Raw genomic sequence first — 18714 nt, 5'->3', positions numbered from 1 at the left:
AGGCACAAAGCAGAGTAGAAAACAAGGCTGTCCTGGGAACAGCAACACTGCTCCAGGGAAGCATCCTGACTTCCAGCCATTGCCTCCCTTCTCTGGGCAGGCTGGGTCTTCCCTGTGCTGGGCACGGCTGTGCTGTGACCCAGCTCTGCCCCCGCAGCTTGGCACCTTGGTGAGGCTTCCCATGCCCCGCAGCCAAGGTTTCCCAGCATCTTGGTAACTCATGCAGAGCTCAGGGAAAGTGAAAACTCCTTCCGCTGCTCGCTAGCCGTGCTGTCGGTAAAACCAGAAGGTTGATCCTCACCTGAGAAACATCCAACTTGGTCGGTCCGGCCAGACAGCTGAAATAACACGCGTTTGCAAAGGCAACGCTGGAAGCAGTGCTCACATCACCCCTGTGACAGCATCCCTGCAGGCAGGGCAGCTCCGCGCCATGGCAGTGGGCACAGGTTGCAGTAGCCCCATGGGACCCATCTGCAGCCCACAGCTCCCTGCCCCCTGGCATTGGGGCCAGACAACACCCACGCAGCGACACCGACGCTCACGAAAGGTTTGCTTTTTATTTCTGCTTTAAAATCAAAATTAGTCGTCCTCTGTAATTACATTATATATAGATTTATAGAGACATTATAGAAAAGAATTTGTTGCGCTTTTTTTTTTTTCTGCAAAAAAAAAAAAACCAAAAAAACATCTGTAAATAAAAAATAAAATAAAACGAACGACAACGAAAGGGAGAAGGTGGCAGTGTCCGTCTGTCCCTCTTGTCTGTCCCTCTGTCGCTCCTCCTGCCCCTGCCCTCCACAGCTGGGAGGGGAAGGGCCGTGGGCTGGGGCCGTGCCTCCCTGCAGCCACCGCCGGGGAGGGACAGGAGCATGCGGAGCTGGAAAGAAGAAAGGCCAGCAGAATATATTAATATCTCATATCTCGTTTTATTGAAGTCCTGGGGGACTTCCGAAGGGCAGCGGTTCCCTCCCAGCCCAGGCGACTTCTGGAAAGAAACAGCATCGCTTCCGAAGCGCGGGTCCTTCCAGGGTAGGGCACGTGCCCCTGAGCGACAGGAGGCCACGAGGCCGAGGAACCCGCTGCGTCTCCCTGCCGCTCCGATCCCAGCAGCTGTAGCACGAAGGGTGGGCTTCCCTGTGTGTTTTCAATAGCATTCCAAGGGTGGGGTGTGCAGCGAGCCCCTCCTCGCCCGGGGGTGCGTGCGTGGCACCCCGCGTGGCCGCTGCGCGGGGCGGGGGAAGCGGTGCTCCGTAAGGCAGTGTGCGGCCGGCGGGGTGATGCTGCGGTGCTGCTGTGAGCGGGGCCGTCGGCTGGGCCCGGTCCGTGCGAGCCCGTGTGCGGCCCAGCGGAGCCTTTGCCCTCGAGGGATGGCGGGCGGGTGGCTCTGTGCGGCGTCTCAGAAAGCTGTGCTGGCCATGCTGGCTGGTGCAAAGATCCGCGGGAGGCTGTCCAGGGTCTCCTCCAGGCGTCGGTGCGCTGATTTGCCGTCTTCCCCTGCAAGCATGTGCCACGGTCAGTGAAGCGAAGGGCAGAAGCTCTGTTCCCTGCCCATCCCTATCCGCCTTCCCTGGCCTTGCGGTGAAAATGTGGCTGATGCCTGGCAGAGCTGAACCAGCGTGGTGCAGAGCTCTTGGTAATGCGCTGGCACAGCCGCCTGGGGAGGCGGGGGAGTGCCCAGCCCTGGATGCGTTTGAGAACCACGGAGCTGTGGCACTGGGAGGTACGGTCAGCGGGCACGGTGGGGGTGGGGTGGGGTTGGACTTAGGGATCCGAGAGTTTTTTTCTAACCTTAATGATTCCGTGATTCTTGTGTTCTCCTTAGCACACCCTTGGACAGATCCCATCTCTAAAAGCCCGCGGAGCTCCCAGTCCAGGAGCTGGGGTAAGCGGGCCAGGCTGGGGGCTGTGCCGGGTGCAGCATCCCAGCCAGCTGTGCACGTCCGCATGCAGCCACACGGGGACCCCGAGCGCTTCCCGACACCCCCGCGTACACACAGGGATGCACACGTCCATGCTGAGAGCTGAATGAGCGCTCTGCACCCGGCAGCCCCGCACACAGATCTGCACGCAGCAGCCGTCCCCAGCAGGGCTGGTGGCATGGGACACAGGACACGTGGCACCTATGTGCGCCGGCGGTGCCGCGGGGCTACGAACAACCAAGACACACAGACTCCAAAAGGTGACATGGCTGTGACAGGCTCTAAGACGGAGACATTCGTGAGCAAAGCGGCAGGAGCGGGGGCTGCGGGGCGAGGACGGCTCACATGTCCCAACCTGTGCAGCAGCTGCCGCGACCTGGAGGCCTAGAAACCCACTCAGATGGTTCTCTCAGTGCCATCTAGCAAATAATAAATAACAACCACGCTTAGGGCTGTGGCCGCAGGACTCCTCGCTGCCCACCAGCGCTCTCACCCCGCAGAGTTTGGCCACCACGAGCTGGAGCATGGGGCAGGCAGGGGCCAGCCCCGGTCCCTTTCTCCCTTGGGCAGTGTGATGTGGGGTGACGCCCCTGCAGGAGCCGTGGGCAGGGGGGATGCAGGACACTCACCGCACAGCATCAGGCTCTGCTTGGCTGCCTCCCGCACAGGCTCCTTGTCGGTTTGGCACAGGTAAATCAGCTGCTCGATGCTCTCCTTGGCCTGCAGGAGAGGGGAGAGGGCTGAGTGTGGTCGGTGCCAGCCACGTGGACGCGGCCCGCAGGGTAAGGCAGCAAGGTTCCCGCAGCCCTGTGGTAGGTAGCAGGCAGGGCAGACCCCCAAGGCCCCACTGGAGCTCAACCTCCTTCAGACCAGCCCTGGGCAGAAGAGTCATAGAATCATAGAAGCACAGAATGGCTTGGGTTGGAAGGGATCTTCAAGATCATCCAGTTCCAACCCCAAAAGTCCCTTGCCTGTGTCCCCTTTCCCTTCCTACTCCGCCCCAGCACATTTGGGGAGCTGGAGGCTGCACAGACACAGCAGCAGGCAGCATCGATTCCTCTCCATCCACCCCACAGGCAGCTCAGCCTGGAAGCAAATGCCCCGTGGGCTCCTTCGTGCACCCATCTCACCTTGAGGCAGCCCAGCGCCGCGCACCCGGCCACGCGCGTCTGCACCTCCTCATCCTCCAGCTGGCCCAGGAAGCACACGAGGGCCTGGGGCAGAGCGAGGGCTGAGTGCCACCACTCCAAGCAGTGACCCAGAGCCCACCTCCTCCCCTCCTGCCCATGGCTTTACCCGTTGGCGGAAGCGAGGGTTTTCTGCCAGGCTGCGGAGCTGTGCCGACACGGCGCTCACCACCTTGCTGTTGCCTTCTACGAGCAGCAAGCTGAGCGCCTTCAGCCCTTCCTTCTTCAGGCGGCCCTCGGGCACACGCTTCAGTGCCCGCAGCACCACGTCCTGGTCGTCCGAGTTGAGGTTCTGCGCCAGCAGCACTGCGGGGACAGCCCGGTGAGCTGAGCATTGCAGGGAGCTGGGCCTGCGCCCACGTCGGGCAGGGGGATCCCACACGGGGTGCTGGGGGAACAGCCCCGCTGCTGGGGCACCTGAGCTGGAGACCTGCCGAAAGCGAGGTCCAAAGGGTGCCCAGGATGGGAGTGTAGGAAGGGGCTGAGCACCAGCAGTGGGTCAGGGTGGGTGAGCCTTTGGGTGATGCCCCACGATGCTGCACACCCTACAGCCTCCAGCTCAGGGCTGGGCGCCTCGAGGCACGGCAGAAGGGCACCCACCTTCCTCCGCCAGCTCCATCACATAGGTGTCGAGCACCAGGGCTCCGAGGGACTCAAAGTGGCTCCAGTACTGGAAGATGGTGACCTGCTCGCCCTGGGTGCCGCCGGGCCGCCGTGGCAGCCTCCGGTTCAGCACTTCTTCCACCAGCTTCACACATACTGCAGGAAAATAATGGGGTCAGGGCGTGCAGCACCTCGCAGGGTCGGAGATTCCCTTCCTGCACACCCACAGGCTCACCCGCATCAGCCAGTCCCGGGTGCCGCTCGCTGATGGGCGCTGCGTACTGGGCACTGAGCACCTGCAGGAACCGCTCCACGGGGCAGGTGTAGACGTTGGGCAGCTCCACGCAGCGGTCCCAAAGGGGCAGCACCCCTTCTTTCCGCGTTGAGAACTGCACCACTGTGGGGACAGGCGGTGTCAAGCCTCCTCCTCCAGCTGGCACATCCCTCCTGCGCAGCCTCTCGCCGCCCTTACCTCCGGCAGCAGAGCCTGCTGCTTCCGACCGCTCCTCCATCAGTTGGCACACGATCTCCAGCACCTGCGCCTCCCGCAGCAGCCTGTCCAGGGCGAACATCTCCCGGCACCGCAGTGGCCCAAAGGTGCCCAGGCTCTGTAAGGCACGGGTATGCCGGGGACCTTAGGGACAGCGCAGCGCCCAGACCCCAGCACAGCCACAGCAAGGCATCTCAGAGGGGTTTATGGGGGCCAGAAACTGTGGGGAGCCATGGCCAACCCCAAGATGTGTCCCACCACTGTGCCTCACTCCCTGAGAGGAGCCATGGCCAACCCCAAGATGCGTCCCACCACTATGTCTCACTCCCTGAGAGGAGCCATGGCCAACCCACGACGTGTCCCACCATCATGTCCCAGTCCCCACTCTCACCAGCAGCAGGTGGTTGCAGTTGTGGAGGTGAAGCACCAGGGCCTTATCCAGGAACTCATTGCCCGTGCTCATGGGGTCAGCGCTGCCCTCGGAGCCGCTGCACGTTCCAGTGTCATCTGCTCCCACCTCACCAGTGCTGGGAGCTCTGCTTCCACGCCGCGCTCTGCTGGCCCTCCTGCAAACCAACGAGAGACCGAGCCGGATCAGCACAGGGAACCTGAATCCGGCCCTTCCTTCCCCTCCAGAGCTCAGCGCCCTCATCCCAGCTGCCCAGTGCCTGTTCCATGAGACCCCGCTCCGCACACCTCTCATCCTGGAGAGCCTCTTCCTCAGAGCCCTCCGAGTCCTCCATGTCGGAGGTGTTGAGGAAGCTGAAGCTCTCCAGAGCATGCTCCACCGTGAGGCTGATGCTGGAGGCCCGGCTGAGGAACACACCCTGCTTGCGCTGCAGAGGAAGGAATGGTCAGGTCTTGGCAAGCCACTCAAAGGGGCCTCACTACCTTCATCCCTGAGCAATGTCATCAGGGATGGCCCCAACACTGTTGTCACTGAATGGTGCCAACAGGGATGGGCCCACCACCCTTGTATTCTGGGCGGTACCATCAAGATGTCCCCAGCACCCTCATCCTTGGTCACTGCCATCAGGGATGGTCCCACCAACCTTGTCCCTTGAGCAGTGCCATCAGGGATGGCCCCAGCACCCTCATCACTGCCACAGGGGATGGTCCCACCACTTTTGTCACTGGTCACTGCCATCAGGGATGACCCCACCACCCCCATCCCTGGTCACTGCTATCACAGATGGCCACACCACCCTTGCCCTGTGGGCAGTACCATCGGGGATGGCCCCACCACCCTGGTGGGGTGGCCACACCAGTCTTGTCACTAGTCACTGCCACCAGGGTTGACCCCACCCCCCTCATATCCAGGCAGTGCCATCAGGGATGGCCCCACCACCCTTGTGCCCTCGGCAGATCCATCTCTCTTGTCACTGGTCTCTGCTGTGGACTCCCTCTCGGCCCCCTCACCAGCAGGATCTCCTCCAGGTGTTTGAGCTCCCGTTCCAGGGGCTGCAGCTCTGGGAACTGTCCCCGATAGTCATCCAGGGCCGAGGCCAGGAGGCTGATGGCCTCCTCCAACCCCGAGTCCACGGCCTTCACCCGTGGGGCCACTGGGGGGCTGGTGGCCAGGTGTGGGGCTGGGGCAGGCCCCTCCTGTGTGGGGGCCGGTGCCAACAGCACGTCCGGCGTGGGGGCCTCGCTTCCACAAACGTCCTGCGCTGGTGCTGGGCTCGCCGCCGGCTCAGCCTCCACCTCACATGTTTCAGCCCATGCCACCATGGCACGTGGTTTGGCCTCGGGGCCACTGTCCTGCCCTGCCCAGGCCGCTGGCACCGAATTCGAGGCACCAGGGAGGGAGTCATCGTCCATCTTGCCCGCATCGTGTTCCTCCAGGCTGGGAGAGGGTTCCCAAGGGCTCTCCATGGCCTTGGCCTCCATGCTCACGTCCACGCTGGCTTCGCTGATGTGGCTGAGAGTCCGGGTGTAGGGCACGTGCCCGTTGGCCACCGCATCCTTCTTGCAGCTGTTCTGCTCCTCTGGGGGCCCGGGCAGATCTGTCCCGCTGGGGATGCCACCGCCAGCCCCAGTCTCCTCCTGCTGCTGTGAGAAGGAGATCTCGATGGCGGGGGCCGAGGCCTGCACCTCGGGCTGCACGATGGGCTTGTGGGCGGCGTGGCGAGTGCTGCTGGACAGCTGGGGGCTGGAGGAGTCATCTGACGACTCAGAGGAGATGGACCAAGCGGTGCCGTTCTCCAGCTCCTCTTGACGCCGCAGCATGTTCTGGGGAGGGGACAACGACATGTCAGGAGGCACCGAAGCTGCTGTGACCTCTGGGGCAGGAATGGGCTCTGCTTGGTGCACTGCTGCTCCATCCAGCTGGGGGGACCCAGCCGTGGTGCCAGTGGCTCTATCAGCACGGCGAGATGGGGGGCCACAGCGGTGAGAGAGCGACAGCCCCGCCACCAGTCTGCAGAGGGCAGCACCAGAGTCACATCAATGTCACACCAACATCATGTCAACGTGCCACACTGGTGTGACATCAGTGTCACCCCAGTCACACCGTTGCCATCCCGATGTCACACCAGCATCACCCCATCACTCTACCAATGCCACACCAGCACCACACCAATGAGTCACGGCAGCACCCCGCCACGTTAGCACCGCGTTGGCCATCACACCGGTGCCACAGCACGGCACAGCCACCAGCGTAGGGACAAGGCCAGGTCTTCTACTCGCTGGTGAGCAGGAGTCGAGCAGCTACGCTACGGCAGGACGGCCACGCCACTGGGCTACGCTACAGGCCGGCTCCAGCCATCGCACTTACGCGGCCCGGCTGCGGCCATCTCCCAAGCTCGACCGAGGAGACGTCGCCGCAAGAGCAGCTCCGAGACAGCTTCTCGAGGAGTGTCTCCCGAAAGATGTCCAACAAGGACCAACCGTGCTTGTCGGCTGCCCGCACTGGGCTCTTGGGCAGAGAGAAGAGGAGCTGTGAGGGCAGGAGAGCCAGCGCCGGGAGCCTTGGCCGGATGGATGGAGCTGTGCCACCCATTGGAACTTCTCCTGGCACGCTCAACTCAACAAAGCAAACCCCACCGTGGGCACTCCAACCCAACCATGGTTGCTCAGCCCCATACTTACGTAGAAAGCCTGCTCCCGCAGGGACGGCGTGTCGGGTGGGCTCTGGTTATAGGTGGAGAAGCGCTTGTTCACCGTGGAGGCCTTGTTGACCGTGCTGGCTGCCGAGGGCTGGTCGTCCTTGTCGAAGGGGCTGCAGAGGAGAGCAGGAAGGTGAGGGAAGCATCTAAGCCAGGAGGTCCCAACACTGCAGCGAGCTGGAGGGTGTTGGACAGCACTCCAAGGTGCTCTTCAGTCCATTTCTGGCTTTTCAGAACTGAAGGCCGATTTTGGGATGGGTGAAAGCTCAGACAGGCCAGCTGCTGGTCCCCATTCCTGACACGCTCTACTGGCAACTCCTGCTGAGATACTCACTTCCAGGTCACCTCCAGGCTGAGTTTGAGGGTACCCAAGTCGTTGATATCCACAGCCACTACCTGGGGGAGAGCTGCAAAGAGGTCCTTGGTCTCACAGGACACGTTGCCCACCACCACGTGGTTGGCCAGGCTCTTTAACTCCGTCACCTGGGGAAGGAGGAGGAGATGATGAGACAAAGCCACCATCAGTCAGGGTGCTGCCAGGATGCCATCACCATGGGACAGTATCCTCTTTCCCAGAGAGGAGTGGGTTTGAGTGAGGTCCAGCTCCCTCACTGCCTTGTGTGTCCCCAGCACAGCCACCATCGTTGTTGCCCTAACACAGCTCCTGCCAGGAAAGAGCCTACTGGCCCAAAGCTTCCCTGCCCCCCTCCTACTCTGACTGCAGGGCTCCCTACCTTGATGGAGAGGAACTCGGTGATGAGAGGCAAGAAAACCATCTCCTCGCTGTCCCACACCTGCTTGCTGTTCACCTCGATGCGTCCCCGCAGCTTCCAGCGCTGCCGCCCGTACTTCATGAAGATCTGGGGGAAGAGCAGAGGCATGGGACGGGCTGCCCAGAGAGGTGGTGGTCAGACAGCCAAGGTCGGGCTGCACGGGGCTGTGAGTACTGATGGAGCTGTGGGTGTCCATGCTCATTGCAGGCAGTGGGAGCAGACGGCCTTTAAGGTCCCTTCCAACTCAAACCATTCTACAATTCTATGATTCATGTGGCTGGGGGTTCCCTGTAACCCAGGGCCACCCACCACAGGTCCCCAGCATACATTCCTGCATGACACCCGCACCCAACGACAAGGCCCACCCGTGTCCCTCAGGCTGAACATGGACCGCACAAGGGAGGAGAACAGATCCCCATCCATACACCCACGACTCCACCAACCTCATACTGGTCACCAGCACAGAGCCGGGCGAAACCTGCCAGCCCTGCAAGAGAAGGCAGAGAGGTGTTAGGACACAGCAGGCTAGTGCTGCTCCAGGGCTGGGACGGGATGAGTTACCTTTCATCCGGACGTGGAACTCTCCCAGCTGGCTCTCCAGCTCGCTCTCCAGCAGGCACATGTTCTAGGGGCAAGGGACAGAGCATCCATCACTCACGGCCCGTAGGGTCAACACCTCCCAGCCCACCTAGCGCCGGCTGCCTCACCTCTGTGTACTCCTTGTAGCCTTTGCTGGCCTCAGCCAGGCTCTCGCGTGCCTCTCGGCTGCCCGGCGAGCCCGTGCTGTAGGCTTTGACCATGTTGTGGGCCCCATCGCGGAGCCGCCGCTGGATGCAGTAGGCTTCGTACAGCTCGTCGATCTGCAAGGACAGGCCAGGGGCGCGGTGAGGGGCAGGGCCACGTGCAGCAAGCATGGATAGCGGCTTCTCGAGGTGGTCTCCCAGCGCTCAGAGCACTGCAGGTTTGGCTTGGCACCACCAGAGCATGACTAAGGCGAGCCTGGGAGCCAGGTGGGGAGGAGCACCGCTATCCTGGTGTCACATAGAGGCCAGAAACTGACGGGAGTACCCGATCCCCAGCTCCTACCTTGCTAGCATGAAACTCCAGGCGACGCAGGAAGCGCTCGATTGACTTCACTTGCTGGAAAAGCAGAGATGGTGTGAGAGGCTCCCCGAGAGGGGCTGCGGGTCAGGATACGACCCTGCCCCACGCTTCTGCTGCAGGACAGGACGTGTCCCAAGAAGCAGGCTACAAGCCACCGCCTGCTTTGTCCTCTGCCACCCTATGTGCAGAACCCCAACCCTGCCCACAAGGGGGAAGGTAGGTGTAAGGGAATGTGGAGAGGCAAGGAGATGGGACACTGCTCCCGCTTACCTTATCCAGATCGTAGAGAAAGCCCTGGAGGAGAGAGGAGAGGGATAAGATGCAGCACAAAGCCAGCTCTGCCCACCCAGGGAGCACCCACCACCCGTAGCATGGCAGGAGGACAGGACCCCGTGCAGCCCGACACCACAAACTGTGCCCCGATGTCTCCATAGGGCACAGCTGGATTGTGAGCTGCCCCAGCCGTGATCAGAACCCCGAGCATCTGCACAAAGCACCGCGCCCTGCAGACGCCTCCCAGCACCACTCACCAGGCGCGAATTCCTCTTGGACTCACGGATCTGGGTGCTGAGCTTCTCCAGTTCCAGCTGGTGGACCTCCAGGTAGGCCCTGGGGACAGCAGCACCGCGGGCTCAGACTGGGACCTCAGCCCACACCACCCAGCCCCACGCTCCCATGTCTCCAGTCCATGCCAACCTACCAAAGGGTCCCCACGGACACCCATGGGGTCTCCCCGATCCCACCCCCCTAGCAGCCCCAGCACTTACGTCAGGCCCTTCTTGAGTGCTTCGTACACCTCATCCAGGCGGCTGGGCTGAGGCACCTTGGGTGGTGGGGATTTGTGGGACATTGAGAACATCCTACTGACCCTGGAGCCAGTCTTGCGGGAGACAGTGGGCGTGAAGGGTGAGAGGTTCCTGCTGAGAGAAGCGGGTGAAGCCGGCACAGCCAGGGTGAGCCCAAGGCACTGGGGTCCTCCCGGGTGCTCATCTCACAACAAGGAGCTCCAGAAAGGAGGCCAGGTCCCAGGAGCTCCGTCCCGACCTGCCTGCCTCTCCCACAGCTCCCCGGCACCCAGTCAAACCGGCCAGCGGGGCCGGGTGGGACGAGGCCATGCACGACTTCAGGGCCAGGAAATGCTGCCTGCCCCACGTGCCTGTGTCCCTGGGTGGAAAACATGTGGCTGCCCCAACGTGGACATGGAGGAAAGGCTGCCCAGAGAAGTTGTGAGTGCCCCATCCCTGGAGGTGCCCAAGGCCATGGATGGGGCCCTGGGCAGCCTGAGCTGGTGGGGGACACCCAGCCAGGGTGGGGGGCTGAAACTGGATGGGCTTTGAGGTCCCCTCCAACCTCAAGCATTCTATGATTTATGATTCTATGACAAGGCAAACCCGCTAAGCTCATGCTGGAGAAGAGCAGGCAGTCAACCCCATCTCAGAGGGCTCAGAGATGCTGGCTGTGGGGATGCCTCTACGGGATCCTCAGCTCATTTTAGGAGGAGCACAGGCAAACTTGCACTCGTCAGAGCCAAGCTGCTCTCCTGGAGTGACCACGGGGGCATCTCCAACCCCAAACATTCTCCAGAGGGTGACCATGCTCTGCTCCACTCCCACTGCCTTAGGTGGCCATCGTGCATCCCCAAGGACAGCGAGGAATCCCAGGTGTCAGCACAGGAGCAGTGTGGGGACGTGCCTGTCACCCTCTCATTGGCACAGCAATGCAGAGCACGGATAGCACAGAGATACCTCCATGACCCAAGAACACCACACACCCCAGCGCTGCCCCTCCTGCCTTGTGCAGTGCGGGCACAGCTCGGCCCCGCCAGCAATGCCCCAGGCAGAACAGCCCTTCCCTTCTGCCCTCTAACGTGGCCACGCCACTAGTCCTGGCCTGGACCTCCCATCCTACGTGACTCCTCGGAGGGCGGCCAGAAGACTTCCCCGAAGCATCGGTACGGGAAAGCAAACGTCCTGGCCTCCACCCAAGCCAACGTGATGGGCGAGTGCTTGTTTTGCACATCCACCCCTTCCCCCTCCTCATCTGCCAAGGCTCTGGGCACCGCAAGGAAGAGCTGAGTGGGGCTGGGGAGCTGCTCCCAGGTGCGGGGAAGCTCTATGTGGGCACATGGAGGTGCCCACCTGGAGGTGCTGCCGGAGCGCGGCTCGCTGGTGCCACCACTTCCCCAACCACTCCTTGCTGGGAGGTGCTGGCTGTGCTGGGAGGTAAGGAGCACCGAAAAGGGATCCAAAGCATTAAAATGGCACAGTCCAAACCATGTCCGCGTGTCAAGAACCACCCGAGGAGCTGGGAAAGGAGCAGAGGAAGGCGCAGGGTGGTTCTCCTTGACGTAAGTTTGGCACAGGAGGAGGGAGGATGTGATGGGTGCCACCAAGTCGCCAGCAGCGGAGAGGATGAGCAAGGACCGGCTGCTCACCGCTCCTCACAGCAGAGCTCATGGGCAGCCAAAAAAACCTTCCAGCACCAGGTTTAGGACAGCCCAGAGGAAGCCCTGACTCACACCAGCACCGAGGGAGGAACTCGCAGCCATGGGACGTCGAGGGGACGAGACACAAAGCTTCAAAACCACACTGGATCCTCCACCACAGCCATAAAACATGCTGGGACGGTCACAGGGCAGCCCTGAGGGGCTTCCTCAGGATCACCCTGCTGTGCCTGCCCTGGGAGGTGACACGGGATGGGCTCAGCAGCCAGATCTCTGGGTACCACCAATGTCCCCATAGGGAGAAGGGACAGCACCTTGGGTAGTACCACCGCGCCCAGCCCCCACCGTGCCCCGCAGCACCAGCACCCATCTCCTACCTGAAGGGCCGCTCTGCTGTCGAGTTCACCCCGGCGAACGACTGGCTCCTATTGATCTTGGCGACGAGGACTCGGCGCTGCGGCCGCGAGGACAGCGACATTGTTGAGTGCGACCTGGAGGGCCTCCCTGCGGGGACAACAGACGGCGGGGTCACCACCAGCAAGGTATGGGACTGCCATCGAGCAGCCCCAGGGTACGTCCCCTCATGGCCCACGGGAAGAGACTGAAGCCCGACGCCCACCGCGGTTCCTCCAGGATGTGGCCATGGCAAAGCCCCCGGAGCCCCGCTTGTCCCCGCACGTGTCCCGCTGTCCCCCTGCCACCCGCTGCAGGCACAGGAATGGCGCGGGGCCGGACCCTGCTGCCCAGCCCTGTGAGCAGGACGGAAACCCGCAGACAACAACGCACTTTGGAAAGTCCCCGGCCTTTGCCGGGCACTCCGTGTCAGGAAGGGAAAGGCAGAGCTATTCCCGGTCCCCCGAGAAGTCCCCGCGGCCACCACACGAGCGCTGAAAATGCTGCCTGTCCTCATGGCAACGGCATCCACGTGTCCCGGGCAAGGTAGAGCCGATCCCAGAGTGCCAAAGCCCTGACCCAGCTGCCACCTGGAGAGCATCGCCACCATCTCCAGCCACCGCTGGGTCTGTGGCTCCTCCCGGTGCAACCAACCCTGGGGTGGGGTCCCCAGGGCGCGACAGAGCCCCGAGCCCATCCCAACCGTCCCCACGCAGCACGCACCTGCCCAGCCAACACAAAGCCATGCCCCAGCCTCCGCGGCACTGCGCTGAGCCCCGCGTCCCCGGCTCCAGGGGACACCGCACCAAGGCCACCAGGGGCCAGCAGCTGCCACCCCCGATGGCTCCGTGCAAGTGGGGCCGGGATGCAGCAGGTCCACGTCCCGCTCTTGGTGCTCGGTTTGAGCCAAGCGGCTCCGTGGGTCTCGGCGTTGCCTTGGTCCCTCCAGTCACCAGGACAACGCTGTCCCAATTAAGCTCATTAGGAGGAGCTGTAATCCCTGCAGGGCCTGGGCAGATTACCCTCTGCAGGGCGGTTTAATCTGCTCCCCACTGAGCGAGCGGGGCCCGTGGCACGGGTGGGCTGATCTAGGGAGAAAGCACCGAGCAGCCCCACAACAGCGCTCGGCACGCATGGAGCCCATCCCTTCCAACCCCATATGGCAGCCTAAGGGCAAGGGGGGCATTCCAGGAGGGGCACTGAGCAGCGGGGAGCGCACAGGTGAAGAATGCTGAGGTTGTCACCAGGGAGCAGTGCCAGGATGGAGTGATGCTCAGCGTGCCCCCAAATCCCTCAGTGGGTCCCTCACACTGGGACATGCTCCTGACCTCCAGCATCAGGACCATGAGCACTGCCAGGAGTGGCGGCACGGCATGGCCAGCTCCGTATCCCTGTGCTCCATCCTGGGGACCGTGGCTTCATCCCATCCCAAAGCACCACAATACCCCAGTTATCAGCTCCAACCTCATGTCGCCATGTCCCCAGCCCCACGGCCAGGGGCTTGTGGAGGAGTGGGATGCCCCATGAACCCCATCCTGCTCACTGACCGCAGGACCGCTTGGGATGCTCGAGCCTGGCACACACGGGCACTGAGCTGGGCGCTGGGTGGCAGCGGGGTCTGCTCCTGGCACGCTCTGCTGGTGGAAGAGAAGCCCCAGCGTGGTGCATTCCTGACATTACCGAGATAAGGAGTACCTGGTACGCCGCGGCGCTGAGCATGGGGCATGCTCGGAAGGCATAGTGGCCACAGCTCCTCACCCGCAGGGCTCTGGAGCCCCTCGCCATGGGGCAGCCGGCACCAGTGGGTCCCCCACATGTCTGTGTCCCTGCCGCCCACCGAGCCCATGGCACATCCCTCCTGCTCCTTGTGGGTGGCATTCCCACAGTCCCGCAGGTCCCCACGCAGCCTCGTGTCCCTGCCCCAAAGGTCCGGTCCCACAGCCCCACAGAGCCACAGCCCCTGCCCCTAATTACAGTGCTAATGAAGCCGCCTTCTGACGAAGCTTTGCGCCTCACCGCCCTTTGATCGTGGAGCACCCGCCGCTCTCCCAGTCCTACAGCCTGTCCTTCTGTCCGTCCATCCCCATCGCTCCGTCCAGCTGCTGCGGGCAGTGCGGTGGGGACACCGCAGCCCTCCCCTGGGCTCTCCGACCCGGTCGCCGCTCGTGTCCCCGTGCCCGGTGCTCCGCAGATGATTCCGATCCCAGGAATGCTGCTAGCAGCTTCCTCCGGCGCATGGAGGGGGCAGTCCGACCGGCTGGGTTGGTCCCGGCTGGTTTCTGTTCCTGACACTCAGACAGCAGCCTCAGGTCGCTCTTTGGGGTTTATCAACACAGCGGGAGGCTGAGACGCCCCAAGAACCCAAACCGGCTCCTTGCGAGCCCCCGACCCGGCTGTTGCGTCCGGACTCATCGCACCCAATGTCAGCCAAGCAACACCCTTCGGTACCCCCCAGCAGAACGGGGTGCACCTGGCTCCCCCCCGCACCACGGGGCACCCTTGGGCAAGCTCGCCCTCGTTAACCACAAGGGAGAACCTTTGGAGCCTGCAAACGCAGGCGCTTGGCACCGTTCCCTCCGCCCGAGCCGCTGCGTCCTTGTTTGCACAGCTGCGTCCCCGCTGCACGCCCCGGCCCCCCGCCAGCCCCCTTCCGGCCTGGGACAGCGCTTGGCCGTGTTCAGTCCTCCTTCCTGCCCCGGTTCAGAGATGGAGGCATCCGGGGATCAGCGGAGGGCCTGGGAGCCGCCTCTCCCCTGACCTCCTCCGCATTACGGCCCCTTCCCCGCCAGCCCCCGACCCACCATGAGCTGGGGACTGGGGTTCAGAGTGGGACGAGTCAGGATCTGTGAACGTTGCAGCTCTCCAGCTGGGGAGAAGCCAAAGCCATTCGTGCTTGGGGTCATGGAGCTGCGGACCCCGTGCTGGGTGCCGGGACCCCACGCTGGGCGATGGCACCCGTGGTGCCGGTGCCCGCCCTCGCGGCTCTGGGACCGGCTCCTTGCACCGAAGCGGGAGGGAGGCAGGAAAGGGAAGGAGCTCTGAATGGGAAGAATTGGAGGAAGCGCTTATTTACCCCTCGGAGCGTCCCCGAGGAAGGGCAGGGCTGGGCTCGACACGGGGGGGGGGGACAGGGATGGAGCACCTCGCAGCCCGTCCCGGGGCACCCGGTGGATCTCGGAGCGGGGATGCCAGCCCCGAGGTGGCAGCCAGGGAGGAGGCCGCCTCAAAGAGACGTTCGAGCACGACCTGTTTTCTAGGGCATCTCCTGGGATGTGGCCGTGGAGATGCCGCACCCAGCGGGATGGGTCCCCTGGAGGAGGACAGGGCCCCAGAGCGGGGACACCCACTGGGATCCCCGTCCCTTTGGGTGCGGAGGGGCCGTAGCTCCCCTCTGTACCCCTGGGTAGGGATGTGGCACCCGCTTCCCCAACGCCTCTGGGTCCTGGTGGGGTTGGCAGAACCTCACAAAGGTCCCAAATGCCATCTTCTCCCCCAGGATGCTCATTCCCAGGCAGCTCAGCCCCAAATTTTGCCGGGGCTCCCCTGTTCTGCGCAGGGTGGGCAGCTGGCCAACCCTAGAGCCCCAAATACCCATCACAGCATCACTCTTTTGCTGCAATGCCATAGTGCCATAGTGACAGCCACCCCTCGGGTGACAGACTCCCTCCCCAGTGCTCCTGGCTCTCCTCCCCCGGAGCAAAGAGGTTGAAATCCCTCACCCCAAAAATACCCCCAAAAGACCAACCGCATCGCCCCGCAACCCTCAGGGTTCCCTTATCCCCCACCTCCCCACCTCGGGTTCCCCAGATTAACAACACCTGCCAAGCAGTGGGGGCACGCACATCTCCAGCGCCGCACCGCCGAGCTCACCAAGGAGACTCTGCTATGGGGAACAGAGCACCCCCACAACCCCACAACCCAAGCCCCAAACCACGTCCCCCTCGCCCTGCTCTGGCCATGTTTCAGTGTCGGGGAGCCTCCCTATGGTGACTTTATGGCTCTGGGATCCCCGCCAGGCTCGGTACCTCTCTGCTTGCCGTTCATGGCGGGGCGCAGCGGGGAGCGATGGGGCCCAGCGGACTCTCATGCTGCGGGACCGCTGGGGAGGGCTCGGTGCTGGCTGTCCCCTCCCACGCTTCCCCTGCCCACGGGCTGACGGCACTGCCCCACCGCGTGCCTCAAGGGCCGGGGAAGGGAGGACATCCGTCCGTCCGTCCGTCCATCTGTCCGTCCCCTGTGCAGGGAAGGGGCCCCTTTGATAAGCACGGCACAACCGGCCGGAGCTCACGTCGCTGCTGCTCTCTTCTGGAGGGCTTTATTTTATTTTATTTTAGTTTTGAACCCTGCCCAGGGTTTGCTGTGGGCATCCCACAGCGAGCACAGAGGATTTCCCAGCCCTGAGTTTCCCAGCCCGTGCTGTGGAGATGCCACCCTCAGCCGTGGCTCCCTGTAGGGTGCTGGCAGGCTGCTGGGTGCCATTCCCACGTGGGAACCCAAGGGCACGGCGGTGACACCTGGAACAACGCCGGGTTCCTCACGCCCCATAGGAATTTGGTGTTAAAACCAGCAGGGCGTGAGGGTAGTCCACGTGTTTCCACATCCCGAGGGGCAGGACGAGGTACAAGGACAGGGAAAAGCCCTTTGCAGAGCAATTCCCAGCTGACAAGGGCAGCATGAACCCACGTCCCTGTCCCTGCAGAGCCGTGGGACCCCGTGGCCCATCTGCAGCACAGATGTCAACTTCAGGGCCCCGTGTCCCCATGCGGGTCCTGCCCTTTGTCTGGCCACAGCCATGGCTCCCAAGGAGGAGGCTGAAGCAGCACGGCCCCATCCCGGCTGGGAAAGGCTGCCGTCAGCGCTGCAGGAAGAGACACCTCCCTCCCGGCTCCCTTCCTGTTTGCTGCTGCTTTTAGAGGGAGGTCAGGCAAGGTTCAGGACGAAAAGCACCAGGGCAGAGCCTTGGAGGGGTGCTACAGCCCCGAGATGCCATCGGTGCACCCTGCCACCCCGTTACACCACAGGGAGGTGGCACCGGGCAGCATCCCCCCCAGCACCAACCTGGGCACAACATCTCGGTGCTCGCTGCGCCACGACAGGGAGCTGGCAGCAGGAGTGCCGTGTCACCCCCCGCCCCGGTGACACCGGCAGGGAGCAGAGCCAGCTGCCCGGCACGGTGACATCGCCCTTCTTCATCCTGATGGAACCATGGAGCTCCCGGTGCTGGCGCTGCGATGCTGACATCCCGCTGGCAGCCGCCCCGAGCTGGTGCCCGGCACACGCCCAGGCAGCGCGCCTGCAGCCGTGGCCCATGCCAGCTCGTTTGTCCTCATTAAAGCTTAACGAGAGCTGCCTGGTGGTGGGCAGCGAGGGCACTGCGCAATGGGAGGCCGCCAAAAGGCTCTGAAGGACGTGGGTATGGCGTCCCATCTAGGTGGTGTCCCATCCCATCTAGGTGGTGTCCCATCCCATCTAGGTGGTGTCCCTTCCCATCTAGGTGGTGTCCCCATCCCATATATGTGGTGTCCCCATCGTCTGCTTCTCTGCTGGGTCTGAGCCTCCCGCAGCCCAACCAGTGCATCCCAGTGGGGATAGACTGGGAGAAGCTGGGGACAGGACAAATGTCCCGGGGATCCCCCGTCCCAGAGGCACTGAGCACCGGAGACATCCCCACGCTGCCGTCCCCAGGACCACTCCCCGGTGCCGTGCTGGCCACCTCTGAGGCCATCATCTCCAAGGCCACCTGCCCCCTCCGGTGGCAGCGGCGCCAATTAGATAAAGGTGATCAAGGAGCTATTTCAGGCCCTCCCCCCAAGGCAGGCCCTGCAGGGCGAGGGGCTGGGGCAGCAGCCCATGCCAGCCAAAGAGGCGGGCACAGGGGGCACCTGGGAGGGGGCAGGAGGTGACAGTGCAGGTGACAAAGTCGGCCCCGTTGGGTTGGGCCGGAGCCCTCTCGTCACTTCCTCGCGCCGTCCCCACGCGGGGCAGAAATAGCACAGATATAAGCGGCGGCCCTATAAATAGCCCTGAGCGCAGGGCCCGGGGCCGGGCGGTGGGAGCGGCCCTACAGCCCCGCAAAGCGGAGGCCCCGCAGCCCCGCAGCAGCGACGCGGCCCCAAACACCGTCCCCGCAGACCCACAGCCACCGCGGGGCACGGCAGCGCCGTCACAGCCTCCACCCTATCTATGTGAGGGTCTCTGGGGGGCTCCCAGCCCCCTCTGGACGCCCCAAAAGGAGCCAGGAGCCACGCGTCACCCCCCGGCCCCGCTGCCCCAGGCTCCCGGCCCCACACGGGGACACGGCGGAGCTCTGCTCCGCTCACCGCGGCCGGGACGAGGGGTGAAAGCGCCCGCTCCGCTTGGGAGTGCCACGAATGGATCCAGATCAGGGCCAGGACGCAGCGGAGCCCCACGGCGCAGCGGGGAAGGGGTTAACGGCGCTCGGCTTCCCAAAGGATTTCTTGGCAGGGCCGGGAGATAGGAGGATGGGGCCGGCAACAAAGCCAGATCTGTCTCATTAATTCCTCCGTGCATTCCTCCCTCCGCAGCGAGGAGGAGGACGAGGCGGCAGCCCCCAGACATGGCCGTCACCTCCCGTCCCCACGGGGCAGGACGGGATCTCAGCCCCTCCGCCCGAGCTCCGCTGTCACCGGGGTCTCCGCGTCCCCGAGGTGGCAGCCAGGGAGGAGGCCGCCTCA

The 18714-nt window shown here is 63.5% G+C and overlaps 1 protein-coding gene across 9 annotated transcripts in view; it reads right to left on the bottom strand.

The window, feature by feature from the left end:
- The window catches only part of RIPOR1 (RHO family interacting cell polarization regulator 1), a 23172-nt gene continuing 4996 nt past the window's right edge, over positions 539 to 18714 (bottom strand). For 2 of the 9 annotated variants that reach the window (XM_021408003.1, XM_021407995.1), the window contains exons 2-22: positions 12004 to 12130; positions 9951 to 10103; positions 9714 to 9792; positions 9454 to 9477; positions 9166 to 9219; positions 8787 to 8939; positions 8641 to 8704; positions 8523 to 8566; positions 8041 to 8166; positions 7641 to 7789; positions 7290 to 7419; positions 5619 to 6431; positions 4896 to 5035; positions 4591 to 4765; positions 4182 to 4317; positions 3945 to 4106; positions 3707 to 3865; positions 3216 to 3412; positions 3050 to 3133; positions 2549 to 2639; positions 539 to 1494 (exon numbers count right to left, since the gene is read on the bottom strand). In XM_021408003.1, coding sequence (XP_021263678.1) covers positions 1397 to 1494; positions 2549 to 2639; positions 3050 to 3133; positions 3216 to 3412; positions 3707 to 3865; positions 3945 to 4106; positions 4182 to 4317; positions 4591 to 4765; positions 4896 to 5035; positions 5619 to 6431; positions 7290 to 7419; positions 7641 to 7789; positions 8041 to 8166; positions 8523 to 8566; positions 8641 to 8704; positions 8787 to 8939; positions 9166 to 9219; positions 9454 to 9477; positions 9714 to 9792; positions 9951 to 10103; positions 12004 to 12104 — 3132 coding nt within the window. In that variant the 5' untranslated portion in view covers positions 12105 to 12130 and the 3' untranslated portion in view covers positions 539 to 1396. Of the gene's footprint in view, positions 1495 to 2548; positions 2640 to 3049; positions 3134 to 3215; positions 3413 to 3706; positions 3866 to 3944; positions 4107 to 4181; positions 4318 to 4590; positions 4766 to 4895; positions 5036 to 5618; positions 6432 to 7289; positions 7420 to 7640; positions 7790 to 8040; positions 8167 to 8522; positions 8567 to 8640; positions 8705 to 8786; positions 8940 to 9165; positions 9220 to 9453; positions 9478 to 9713; positions 9793 to 9950; positions 10104 to 11701; positions 11862 to 12003; positions 12134 to 12245; positions 12744 to 13993; positions 16022 to 16044; positions 16705 to 18714 lie in introns of those variants that run through there. The other 7 variants (XM_021407998.1, XM_021408000.1, XM_021407999.1 and 4 more) reach the window with 7 other exon arrangements.

The sequence above is a fragment of the Numida meleagris genome, chromosome 10, assembly GCF_002078875.1.
Source record: "Numida meleagris isolate 19003 breed g44 Domestic line chromosome 10, NumMel1.0, whole genome shotgun sequence".
Classification (NCBI taxonomy): domain Eukaryota; kingdom Metazoa; phylum Chordata; class Aves; order Galliformes; family Numididae; genus Numida; species Numida meleagris.
Note: the sequence above shows the minus strand (reverse complement) of the source record. Positions and strands in the feature narration are given on the sequence as shown.